The sequence below is a fragment of the Heterodontus francisci genome, chromosome 8 (genome assembly GCF_036365525.1).
Source record: "Heterodontus francisci isolate sHetFra1 chromosome 8, sHetFra1.hap1, whole genome shotgun sequence".
Taxonomy (NCBI): Eukaryota; Metazoa; Chordata; class Chondrichthyes; order Heterodontiformes; family Heterodontidae; genus Heterodontus; species Heterodontus francisci.
The window spans coordinates 89,928,304-89,942,009 of record NC_090378.1 but is presented as its reverse complement, the minus strand read 5'-3'; the positions used below and the strand labels follow the sequence as shown (position 1 = coordinate 89,942,009).

Here is a 13,706-nt window from a genome sequence, read left to right as displayed (position 1 = left end):
GTATCCATTGTCTCTCGAGATAAGGAGGCCCAAAAGAAAAAAAGAAAGTGTGGATTAATGAAGGGAAAATCATGTTTAACTAACTAGTTGGAGTTTTTTGATGAGGTAACAGAGAAGGTTGATCAGGGCAATGGTGTACATGAACTCCCAAAAAGCATTTGATAAAGTGCCACACAGCAGACTTGTGAGCAAAGTTATAGCTCATGGAATAAAAGGGACAGTAGCAACATGGATATGAAATTGGCTGAGTGACAGGAAACAAAGCGTAGTGGTTAATGGATGTTTTTCAGGCTGGAGGAAAGTTTGTAGTTGAGTTCTGCAAGCGCCGGTGTTAGGACCCTTGCTGTTCTTGATACATATTAATGACCTAGACCTTTGAGTTTAGGGCACAACTTCAAAATTTGGGGATAACAACGAAACTTGGAAACATTGTGAACTGTGAGGATAGTGTAGAACTTCAAAAGGACATAAGCAGGTTGGTGGAATTGGCAGACAAGGGGAAGATGAAATTTAATGCAGAGAAGTGTGAAGTGATTCATTTTAGTAGGAAGAACGCAGAGAGACAATATAAAAGAAAGGGTACAACTCTAAAGCGGGTGCAGGAGCAGAGGGACCTGGGTGTATATGTACATAAATCATTGAAGGTGGCAGGACAGGTTGAGAGAGCAGCTAATAGAGCATACAGCATCCTAGGATTCATTAATAGGGGCACAGAGTACAAAAGCAAGGAAGTTACGTTAAACTTGTATAGAACACTGTTTCGGCCTCAACTGGAGTACTGTGTCCAGTTCTGGACACTATACTTTAGGAAAGATGTGAAGGCATTAGAAAGAGTGCAGAAAAGATTCACAAGAATGGTTCCAGGGATGAGGAACTTCATTCACGGGGATAGGTTGGAAATGTTGGAACTGGTTTCCTTGGAAAAGATTGAGAAAAGATTTGATAGAAGTGTCTAGACATGGTAGATAGGGAAAAACTGTTCCCATTTGTGGAAGGATCGAGAACAAGAAGGCACAGATTTAAGGTAATTGCCAAAAGAAGTGATAGCACCAAAAGGAAAAACTTTTTCACGCAGCGAGTGGTTAAGGTCTGGAATGCACTGCCTGAGACTGTGGCGGAGGGAGCTTCAAATCAAGGCATTCAAGAGGCAATTGGATTGTTATCTGAAAAGGAAGAATGTGCTGGGCTACAGGGAGAAGGCGGGGGAGTGGCACTGGGTAAATTGCTCCTTCGGAGAGCCAATGCAGGCACAACCGGCCAAATCACCTCCTTCTGTGCTGTAACAATTCTGTGATTCTGTCTTTTTCTCCTCTCCCTTGGGAAAAGGACCTCCTGCCTTGCCCTTGCAGCCTGGAGGAAAACTTGCAGGGAGGCATTGCTAAACCATAGGGCCACCCAGCTCCTTCCCTCAACCATGGTTGCAGCAGGCTCCTGTTCAGCTCCTTAAGGGTCTTTTGTACTGTAGTCAGCAAGAGGGGTCTTCAGCACAGTAAATCAGGCAATAATTTAAAACAGGGCAGCAGTGCATGGCGCAAGCACCTGCCGTTCAGTCAGCTGACACCGCCACAGGCGTCTCTTTTTCTACCTCTGCTCTTTAATTGGATGGGCCACATGCTTCCCATGAGTTAATTGGCCAGCTGCTGTGTGATCATGTTCGGCTGGCTCTATGACGCTCGAGTGGGAACGGAACCTGCTTCTGGTGCTGCCGCCTGAACCTGAAGCCTCCGTTATCTGTTTCCCTCTCCACAGATGCTGTCTGAACTGTTGAGTGTTTCCAAAATTTTCTGTTTTTATTTCATATTTCCAGCATCCTCAGTATTTTGCTTTTTAGGTTTAAATTGCTCCATCAAAAAGCTGGCACAGCCTTGATGGGCCAAAAGGCCTTCCCTAGGTCTGTAGATTTCTATGATTGTGAGAGAACAAACTGCTGAGCAGTTGTAAGATCAATGTAACCTGACATTACTGCTATCTCAAATCTGATTTTCTAGCATGTTGAATCTGGACAAGACAGAGTGCTGTATTTTGATGCTCACGGTTTCCATTGTCCTAGTCAGCACATTTGTTAGTGAAACTATGGTTGCATTTAAAGTTTGGTTAATGAGATACCACTGAAGCAAGTTCAGGAATACCTACAATCTTCTTAGTACTCTGCAGCTCGATTAGGTATGCATGCAACATTGTACAGATGCAGATATTGGACACCCCCAGAGTCACCAATAAATGTTGAAAGTTGTTTGGCACACTTTCAAATGATGATACTCACAAATTAAACTCTATGTGCAAGCCCAGTATGAGCACTTGAGCTAAACCTCATTCACCAATCTACCATTTGTTTCTCCTCACTCATGCTCCATACTTCACTGAGTATCCCCTCCTGTAACTCATGAACAGAACTCTGTAGAGTGGACATATCTGTGTCTGTGTGTGCTATGTTTGAAATGAGTGACAAAGACTTCTTGGAAAGGTCAGACAGTGGGTTTAGCAGATCAGACAGTGTAGACAAAAACGGGGTTGTTTGTGATGGGAGGTGTGGGAGGGATAAGCTTCAATGGCCTATATAGCCCATCATTCCTTTTCTTCTCTTATTAGAAAAAGTATGAATATTGGACTAATCCTCTATGTACAATGCTACATATAACTCGACAATAGTTTTCACATTGAAACAAAATCACCAAATAGCATTGTTGATTGCTCTGATCCACCATTTCTGTATATAGCCTCTCTTGCCTTTATTACCTCTTCCACTCCATCCATAACATGACAGTGTACCTTGAGGTCATCCTGTATTATGTGATGAGCCATTGAATTACTTGTTTGTTTTTATATAGTTTGATTCAGATTAACACCAGCCTGCAGCTGGTATTAACCACAACAATCATTTGCTACAACCAAAGATGGAGAAAATAAGAACATTTCCCACCAAATTCCTATTAACGTACTTAGAGAAAAGATTACAAAGTGAGCAATGGCTTAGCTTCAGGGACACTTTTGTCGATGAAACTAAGGCACACAAAAAACACTAGCACTAATACAGTTTGAACAAAACAAAATGAATATAACATGGCAATATCAAATTTACTTTCTACATCTAAGTGAAAGCTTTGATAATTATATTTTCAGAATTTATATTAACAGCAAACTTATTTATTACTACATAGCATATTGCGGAAGAGTTGTGAATTTTTGTGGCGCTAGCAAAAGGTATTGTACTGCTACAGTCATTAAAATCTGTAACAACATAGTACTGTCTGATCATTAGTTTCCACTACTGTTATCCACATTAAAGAATACTGAATTTTATTAAGATTAAATATTGGTTTAAGAAAAGAACAGATCTAAGGTTATAGACTTCAACATTTGAAATAAATGTTTCCATGAGTTTGTGGACAACAACTTGCATTTATATAGTGCCTTTAAAATAGTAAGACATCCCAAGACTCTTCACAGGAGCCATATCCAGACAGCAGCATGCTAATTTTTGTGTTCTACCAGAATTTAGGTAAAGCCAGTTGCCTAATCAGAGTTCCATTCCACCTCTGTTTGGGGATTCCTCAATGGTAACTTTCAAAGAGTAGCTGTAGTCGACTAGCAGACAGCCATCTATTCTGTCTTGCCTTTCAAATCATGCTGGTTCAGTGGGCAGCCACTAAGCACAAGCATCGTAGCTGCTGATGGAGTTTTGTGCATTGACTTTACCCTGTTACCTTCTGCACATTGATGGACTGGAAACCTCTCTTCATCATATGTAACACTAGGTTGTGGTTAGTGGCCTTAATAGATAGCCATGTGGTATCAGTTAGGCCCTGCACTTTTGGAAAGGCTGCCAGCTGGTAAAGACGCTGCACCATCTGGCATTATTGCTCTTTTCCAAGGAAAAAATAACAAAAAATATTTGACCCACCAAACAAGGTTCTGTGACTTGCTTAATGCATCAGTGGACTGAAGACTGACACAGTTATGGCAAATATACTAATTAGTAATGGCTGCCAAAGATCTGGACATGTAAAAATTCAAAGATGAGTTTACTTTCACAGCAATGAACATGACTATCTCTGTGCCATATCTTATCTCAAGGTCAGTCTAATATAGATAGCATAATGTCATGACAGTGTCTCTCATGTAGCGTATATAGTGAAGGCAGATCGCCTCAGACATTTACAAGTAGGTTTGTCTGGATCTGAAAACTTGAGTTCTGGATCAAGGCAAACTCAGTGCCAGATGCCTGAATGTGAGTGCATCGGCCTTTGTTCTCTCTGCCTGGACTCCTCTTTCTCCTGAAAACCCATCAATTCCATTAGAAAGCCCACTGGAATGCCTATGCTGAGTACTGCAGTTACTAAAAAGAGGCTGCTGTCAAGAACAGTAAGACAATTCCTACAAAAAGAACCTTGCCATACAAAAATACAGTTGCAAAAAAGACAATGTTCTAAAGATACTACAGTATGAAAGATCCAAGAAATTTGCAACATGATAGTAATTTGTCACTCGCATCTTTGAAGAATCCAAGTGCTGAAAGACAGAGCAGGGAAACCTAGAACACCAGTTTTTAATGGGAAAGCAGTGTGGAGTGAGGAGAACAAAAACAAAACTTGGAATTTCTCATGTGATCGATTTACATACTATGGACTTCATTAGGAGTTTTAATGGAGCACACACGTGATCTGGGCCAGCCTACAAAATCTGCTCACACACCCCAGTGCTTGAGAATACTGGTCTGATTTAGCGAAACCTGCTTCTGGAAAGTTTGGGTTTCCTTTACAAGCATACTATTACAGAATTAACTCTTAGGTGATAAGAAACACTGCTAAAGTGTGTTTGACAACAATCAAAACAAATGAGTTTAACTATTTATAGATTAGTGGTTAGGAAATGCTTGGACTCAGCCTTAAAAAAAAACATTTTTGCATTGGTGTAGGTTCAGAGAAGGTATGCAAAGATGATTCCAGGACTTTAGGGTTTAAACCACAAAAAGCCTCTCAGAGCTTTAAACTTTTCATTAGAGAAAAGAAGAAGTGGCATGGTTCAGGTTTTTAAATGGCAATAGAAACAGATAGTATATATGCAAGTAAAATATTTAACTTGAATTTCAAATGCAGAACTAGAGGGCACAATATAAAATTAAGAAGAATTAAGCAAGCAAGATTTAAGATTAGGAATTTACCTTCACAGACCTGTGATACATGCAACATGTCATGTTAATGAACACCTTTGAAAAGAGGTTAGATACCTTTCTTGTCAGAAACAAGATAGGGAGGGAGGGAAAGGATGCAGAGAGGGAAGGAGGGAAGGAAGGCAGGAAAGGAAGGAGGGAGGGAAGACAGAAAGGAAGAAAGGCAGGCAGGGAAGGAAGGAAGGACGGACAAAATGAAGGAAGGAGGGCAGGAAGGGAGGAAGGAAGGGAGGGAGGGAGGCAGGAAGGGAGGGAGGAAGGGAGGGAGGAAGGGAGGGAGGAAGGGAGGGAGGAAGGGAGGATCTGCATTTATACAGTATCTTTCTACATCATCTGAACATCCCATAGTGTTTATAGGAAATGCACTTGATATTGCAACAAACTAATTTGTACACAAAATACTGTTTCAAATTTGACCTTACTGGAGGTGCCAGAATGATTGTAATTTTCTTCCATGGAGAATAAAATGGGAAGTTAGATAGGGTCTCTGGAGCTGTACTTGTTTTGCCTTTGTAAGTAGGAAGAAACCTAGCTAAAACTTCCCTCTGAAAAATGATGTGAGTTGTATTGAGTCAATGATATTGTTGATTGTGCTTGGGTCTGTGGAAAGAAAGGGCTCAATGCATGAACAGCCTTTTCTCATTCCATGCTCTCTTATGTCTTATTTTCTGCTGATGAAATGGTTGCATTACATGTTTAATCCTTATTTCAAATATCTTCTTTTGTGACAAACATTAATCCTTTCAACGACAGACATGGTGGAAATGGATCACACAGACCACATATTATGTTAATGAATTAAGTCCCAATGTTACCAGAAGAATATAGTGTACCTTGATAATCCTCTTTATAATATTCAATATCAGAATGAAGAGTGAATAAGCTAAATTAATTCACAAGCCTAACATTTAAACTTTCTACTACAATATAACTTCAGCTTTACACATCTGCAATGGAGGCAGTTTATGTGTTACTGGGATTAGAAACTGCAGTTGTGGCATAATTTCAGTGATGTACATCTAAGAATCAACCATCTGAGATGGGAAAACTTTGAAAGCAAGCAATAGAAACAATTTGCTAACACAAAAATCTACAAGTTTGCAGTTCACTTGGAACTATAGTAATATACTGGTCAAGAACATGCCTTGTATTTAAAAATATTTTTTTTCAAGCTGATTATTAGTTTACAAATTCAAACTTAGGCTGCTGGAGATCTTATCTTTTCTGACAAAGCAGGCTTATTAGAAAAGCCATTGATGATCTAACTTTATTTTATTAAATTAACACATTATTCTATTTGAGAAAAGAAATCTAGTTCTACAGTGAGAAGTTTAATTTAACAATGAACAAATCATTTTAGGAATTTAAAAATTAATATATAAAAATGTTACATCAGTGTGTACATCCTATCAACCTTTTCCATTATGAATTCCTCTGTCTACATTCGTAATACAAACTACCTCTGTAAACTTATCTTCCCTCCCTCCCATCCTCCCAGTGGGAGTGTTGCACCAGCACCAATTGTGTAATTATAGCATAACAAATTTACATGGACCATTGTAAATTTCTGTTATAAATTGAGGCATAAGAATTTATAACAGAAATATAAAGCAAAGGACAGAATATATGATTTTAAAGTGGGGACTGAATTACATTCTGCATGACATGGTGCAATTACTCCATGCTAATCTTCGACCCTGCTTTCCCTGAAAATTACACTTGGTCCCATGCCGTTACGCACAATAATACGACAGAACATCAACTAATTTTCTATATAGTTAAAACTCTTTAGTTTACTACATGTCTATATAATTCATAACAATCAAAGGCATCAATCCTCAAAGGGGCCACATGTCCATTAGCCAAAAAATTAAGATCGGATCAGGTAAATGCATGTCACCTCAAATAGCAAATGGATTTTGTGTGAACCAAAAAAAAATTAAAATCAGAACTCAAAAAGCTGCGAAATGACAAGCAACCATAAACTCATTTTTAAAGTCACAATTCACAAGTCAGTGAAGTGCTGCAAAACCAACCAACAACTCAACCAATTTTACTCCAATTCTTTGAGCAGCTCTGTTAATTAAATTTCCTACATGTTACGACCAGGTGAGAAAGGTGTCTAGAGGACCCTCTCAGCCTTCACTTGGTCTTACTGTAACAGGGTTTAATTTTAAACACACCATGTTTTTAGCTCCCCCTTGGTGAACCCTTGTTCACCACTTTCCAATTATAAGGCAAAGAAACCAGCACAAACTGGCTTTCTTAGGTTTAAAGAAGAAAAGTTGAAATTTATTAAACTTGAACTTAAAGTCTAATTTGGTTAATGCCTATGGTTACACGCCGCACCCACGCTAGCATGCATACGCAATACACATATCCAAATAGAGACAGAAAAGAGTACAAGAAAAATAAAGTGGAAAAGTTTGAGGCAATATCTGAAGATTCTTTGTTATGGTTCTTCAAGCTCACTGTACAGTCCTTGACTGTAGGTAGATCTTGCTCTTCGTTGGGGCCCAGTATTCTTCTTAAACCTTGTTCGCTATAGGAGACTTTTCTCTCTTGGGGTTCGTGTATCTTCAGTGGATTCAGAGGCTTGTGAGAAAGAGATGAGAGCCTACAGGAGAGAGATCTTCTCAGTCCAGGAGCAAACAGCTTTCTGCCCAAACTGTTAGTACCATACAGAACAACCCAGGTTGCCCAGCAGATTATTCATGTGACTAACTGGTCTAACCAAGTCTTGGATCGTATCGCCCGAGCAGTTTCTGGAATGCTCCTCTTACACACAATACCTGGTGATCAAGGTCCATTGTGGGTTGAACGTGTCAGGGCATGGTCCTTTTGTCCTTCCAACCACCATCTGTTAATATGCAAATGTCTTTTCCAGCCACGGCTGATCTGGTTAATAAGTCCTTTCTTCACTCCAGTAACAGTTTAAAACCAATGTTCATGACAAAATTAATGTGCCTCATTCTTGGCAGGTGGGGGCCTAGCTTGACATCTCCACACCCAGTGGAATAAAATGCGATTTGAGAAAAGGCGTATTTCATTAAAGGGTCGAAAGAAGATATAAGATACAGGAAAAACAGATGCATTTTTCTCATTCATTCACAAATCCTAAAACTTATTAAAATCGCCCCTTTTTCGCATCCCAATAAACATGTGGTTCTTTTTTTCGGAAGTTTCTTTTCCATTTTCCCACTTCCATGGCTGCCTAGGGTCTTTGCTGAGATTTCTTATCAGGAGAGTCAGCAGTGGACGGGTCTATCCTGAACTCTCTTTAGGTTCTTTGTTGAGTCATGCGAAGGCTTTTGACTTTGGGAGGATGGGTGGTTTTCTTTTTTCTGACAGAGGGGGAGGATTCTTTGCTAATCTCCCCTTTGTCCCAGAGGACACTCCTGCCTGAAGGTATTTGTGCAGACTCTACTGCACTCCCCTGTAACACTTTGACTAGGTGAGGCATAACCCTCACAGTTTCCCTGCTCCCTAGAGGTCTTTCGTTGCCTCTGCAGGGTCCTCTTGACACCGGTACAGGACTCAGGGGTGCCGCTTTCACTGTAGGTTGGGGTTTCCCCTCAATCTGGCACATGTGGCAACTCCTGCAGTACTCCACCACAACTTTGTGGAGTTTTGGCCAGTCAAACTGCTGTCTTATGCAGGCTTAGGTCTTTCGTATCCCGGCATGTACAGCCACTGTAGTCTCGTGGGCGTTAATATTTCTCTCCGGTACCTCTGCGGCAGCACTAACTGGTGAACTACTGTCCACTCCTTCCTCTCAGGTCTGTGAGAAGAGCTCCATTTCCTCATCAGTACCTCAATCTTTCAACAGTAGCAATTAGGGACTTCCTCTGCTTCACTTTCAGACTGAGCAGCCTCTGCTAACTTTCACAATACTGAGTCGGCTTGCTGAGCCTCAGCTAGGGAAAATCCATTTAATTCATTCCCTGGGTCTCCTAACTTTCCAAAGAAGGTTTCTGACGGACAGACCTGGCATCTGCCTGCAGTGTTAATTCAGTCTCCTCTGGGGGAGCTGGTTTGATCATGGCCTGATCCACTACACATTCGGGGAAACTGTAGAGGTCCGTCTCTTGCCACTGCCCTGTCTCTCTGACCTCCTGCAGTCTTTCTTTCACTACTGGAGGGGGCTACCACCTTCACCCCCGCCAGATCATTACCTAGGAGCAGGTCAACCCTGTCCACAGGCAAACTAGGGACAATCCCTATGGTCAGTGGTCGCAAAACTAGGTCGCACTCCAGGTGCACCTGGTATGCAGGCACAGGCATACACTACCCTCCAATACTATTCACCGCCATTCTGGTGTTCACTGCACTCTCTGGGGGTAAAAAATCAGGCCTTTTCCCAGTAAAAGGGATCTAGTTGCCCCTGTGTCCCTGAGAATTACTATGGGCTTGCTTGCCCCACTCGAGGGGTATGGGGTTACTCTCCCTTCAGACACAAAACCCTGATAACCCTCAGGAATCTTAATAAATTTTCCTGCACTTGCAGCCATAAGCTTCCTGGGTCTCACTCTTACTGCAGTTAAAGCCACAGCTTGTTCTGCTGTGCTTTCCATCAGGTTCTCTTCTTCACTGAGCGGGTGTGCCCTGATTAACCCTGCAGGTTTTCCCTTTAGTTTCCAGCTGTCAGCTTTTAAATGCCCTGCTTTATTACAATGGAAGCACACAAGTGTCCGGGTCTCACTCTTGCTTACAGCATCTTCTTGTTTGGCTAGAGGAGGGCCCCCTGTGTCTCCTGCTTTCCTTTCTCTCCCAGAATTGCTTGGGCTCCTATCACCTTCCCACCCTTTGTCCCTTTCGGATTTGTAGGGATGACTAGGAAAGTTTCTCCCCTGGGAATCCGACTTATAAATTAAAGCAAACTCATCGGCCAGGACAGCTGCTTGCCGGGCTCTCTGGACCCACTGCTCTTCTACATGGGTCTTTATGGAGAGTGGGAGAGAGTGTTTAAATTCCTCTAACAGAATTACTTCTCTGAGATTCTCATAGCTGAGCTGTACTTTAAGACCCCTCAGCCACTGGTCAAAAGCCAACTGCTTACATCTTTCAAACTCCAGATAAGTTTGAATAGCTTGCTTCTTGAGGGTTCTAAACTTTTTGCAATAGGCTTTGGGTACTAATTCATATGCCCCGAACATAGCACTTTTTGTCAGTTCATAATTTGATGAACTCTCATCTGGCAACAGGGAATAAACCTCATGGGCTTTTCTAGTTCATGTGCTTTGCAGTAAAAGAGGCCAGGTCTCAGCTGGCCATTTTAGCTGCCTTGCTAGTTTCTCAAAAGACCCAGAAATTCTTCTACATCTTCCTCATTGAATTGTGAAATTAATTGAGCTAGTTTTAACAATTCTGTACCCAGCCCTGAATTACACTCCTCCACATTGGCCATGCTTTCACTGGGGTTACTCTGTTGCCCCCTAGTTAACTCAAGCCACTTCAGCTCTTTCTTTGCATTCCTTCTGGAATATTCTTTTTCTCTGTTTCTCTCCTCTCTCTCTTTCTCTCTCGTTCCTTCTCCTGTCTTTCTTTTTTTTCACAATCCTTCTGGAAGGCTCTTTCTTTCTCCCTCTCTTCTAATTCAAGTTTCCTTTGTTCCAGTTGTATCTTTGCTAGCAGTACCCTCTCTGGGTCTGCTTCTAACCCTGTTTCTGCTTCTTCAGATTCAAGGGAAAAACGGTTGGCCACTAGCCTTAAGAGTTCAGACTTCCTAGTCTTGCCACGTATAGTGATCCCACACTGCTGAGTCATTTTCCTCAACTCCTCCATAGACAGTGGAGGAGTTATCCCAAATTACTTCGCCCTGGCTTGGAGAGCTATTAGCTTCAGTTGTAAACGTGTCAAAGGGAAAAAGCGGGAACAGCGTACTGAATCAGACGATTGGCCATGATCTTTTTTGAACAGCGGAGCAGGCCGAAGGGCCGAATGGCCTAGTCCTGCTCCTATTTTCTATGTTTTCTATATTTCTATATTAGTATCCAATCACACACAACCACAAGAAAACCTGTATTGAAATCTTGCTTTTTTTTGCTTGGGAACAACGTGGCTTCCCACTTCCAATTCCTTTTGTTTGTCGGTGGGTCAATCCAGGACGGTAGCACCCAAATTTCTGTTACAACCAGGTGAGAAAGGTGCCTCAGGTTCCCTTTCAGCCTTCACCTGATCTTACTGTAACGGGGTTTAATTTTATACACACCGTGTTTTTTTAGCTCCCCCTTGGTGAATCCTTGTTCACCACTTTCCAATTATATGGGAAAGAAACCAGCACAAACAGGCACTCTTAAGCTTAAAGAAGAAAAGATGAAATTTATTAAACTTAAACTCTAATTCAGTTGACACCTACGCATACACGATGCACCCACGCTAGCATGCATACGTGATACACACATGCAAATAGAGACAGAAAAGAGTAGAAGAAAAATAAAATGGAAAAGTTTGAGGCAATATCTGGTGAGCTTTTGTTATGGTTCTTGGAGCTCACTGTACAGTCCTTGATTGTAGTAGATCTTGCTTTTGTTGGGGCCCAGTATTATTCTTAAACCTTGTTCGTTGTAGGAGACATTTCTCTCTTGGGGTTCAGATGTCTTCAGTGGATTCAGAGGTTTGTGAGAAAGAGGTGGGAGCAGACAGGAGAGCAATCTTAGTCCAGGAGCAAACAGCTTTCTATCCAAACTGTTTGTACAATTCAGAAAAACTCAGGTTGCCCAGCAGGTTAGTCATGTGACTAACTGGTCTGACCATGTCTTTGATTGTATCACCTTAGCAGTATCTGGAAAGCTCCTCTTATACACAATACCTGGTGATCAAGTCCATTGAGGGTTGAATGTGTCAGGGAATGGTCCTTTGTCCTTCCAATCATTGTCTGCTAATATGCAAATATCTTTTCCAGTCATGTCTGATTTGTTTAGCAAGTCCTTTCTTCACCCCAGTAACAGTTTAAAATCAATGTTCATGACAAAATTAATGTGCCTCATTCTTGGCCGAGCATGACACTACATAATAAAAAAAATCACTAAATGTACCATCAAGCCCATCTACTATTTTATCTCCGAAATCTCGTTTAACAACTTTCTTCCAAACAAATCTACCCCTTATTTCTCCAGGGCTTGAGTCTGGAGTTCTAGTAGATTTCTAGTGATTCCCTTAGCCTTCCTACGGATATGTATCCCCTATGGAGCATGTTTCATCTCTCTTTGCCACCTGCAACCATTAGCAGGTTTTGATTTTTATGCCTTGAACAACTCCAGAATCCCACTGCTGCAATAAATGAACTCAGGAGTTTCTTCCTGAATATTTCAGTAGTAATAAAGTTAGGATTTAGCATTGAACAACAAAGATATGATGCCAGAGATTTTGCAGTAAAATTAATATTGATACCAAAAGCTCAAAAATTGCAGAAAAATAAAAATACAATTAATCCTTTCTATTGCTATACAAGACAATTAAAGCTGGCGTGCATATGGTGTTCTCACTGTTTCCAAAATGATAATCCCAGTAAACGTTATTACGTAACAATGTGCAGACAATTTTCTCTGCATTTTTAAATAGACAATAAATCATGGCAGGAGACTGTTAATGAATGACTTTACAGTGAGAACACAGATGCAGTCTACTCTAGGTGCAGAAATACTTTGACCGGGTCTTTGTATCTATTGGCTTTTTCAGAAAAAGCCGAAGAGAGTTTGGAATCTAAATGTAAATTTCTGAAGGCTGCTTATCTAATGTCATTGTACTGATAAATTAGTAATGGTCTCGATAACGTACGATTATCTTTATAAAAGCAAATGCAAAAGAATAAATACACCGGGTTCAAATGAACATGCGGCAAGAAAGGAAAACGATAAACGTCTCTATTGACAGTTCTGTTAATCAACCATATTATGAATCTAAATGATTTTTTTCCAGGCATCGAAGTCCGAGACCTTTGTCAGCTGAACCGTATAAGCATCTGGGTATTGTTTTTAACAATATTTCAGCAAAGCAAAGGAACAAACTTTTCAATGTGCGTAACAAGTTGCATTTATATTAAAATTGCGTGTCTTCTTTAATCATCCACGACAGCACTCAAACGACTATTAAAAGAAAATCGCCAACTGGACTTACCTGTCATCTGCCTGCCAACCTTGATCTCCAAGGAGCAAATCACGAAATCTGTACCTTGGAGGAAGAGGAGGCACTTCGTTTTCCAGGTCCACCATTCTTTCCAGTTATGTAGTGTACCTATGTCAGACGAATATATATAGATATATAATTTTTTCCCACAATGTGTGGCCTCATGGGATCACCTCTTTTTTAAAAAAAAAACCCACACACGGGATCACATTAGTTGGCTGTGGAAGCCTGGCATGCACAACGGTGCGAGATGCTGCTTGCTCTTGCCCTTCACGCTGAGAGGAAAGTGCTGAGTGCGCGGCAGCAGCCGGCTACCCCCGGGCAATTAGAAACAGAATGCTGCCTGGAGCGCGTAGCCCCCGGGGCAATCAGGGACAGAACGCTGCCCAGAGCGCGTGCCCCCGCCAGC

The 13,706-nt window shown here is 41.2% G+C and overlaps 1 protein-coding gene across 4 annotated transcripts in view; it reads right to left on the bottom strand.

The window, feature by feature from the left end:
* The window catches only part of LOC137372567 (potassium channel subfamily T member 2), a 921,357-nt gene extending 907,974 nt beyond the window's left edge, over positions 1-13,383 (bottom strand). For all 4 annotated transcript variants that reach the window (XM_068036495.1, XM_068036496.1, XM_068036497.1 and 1 more), the window contains exon 1: positions 13,289-13,383. In XM_068036495.1, the coding sequence (XP_067892596.1) occupies positions 13,289-13,383 (95 nt within the window). The remainder of the gene's footprint in view (positions 1-13,288) is intronic.
* Between the last annotated feature and the right edge of the window lie 323 nt (positions 13,384-13,706).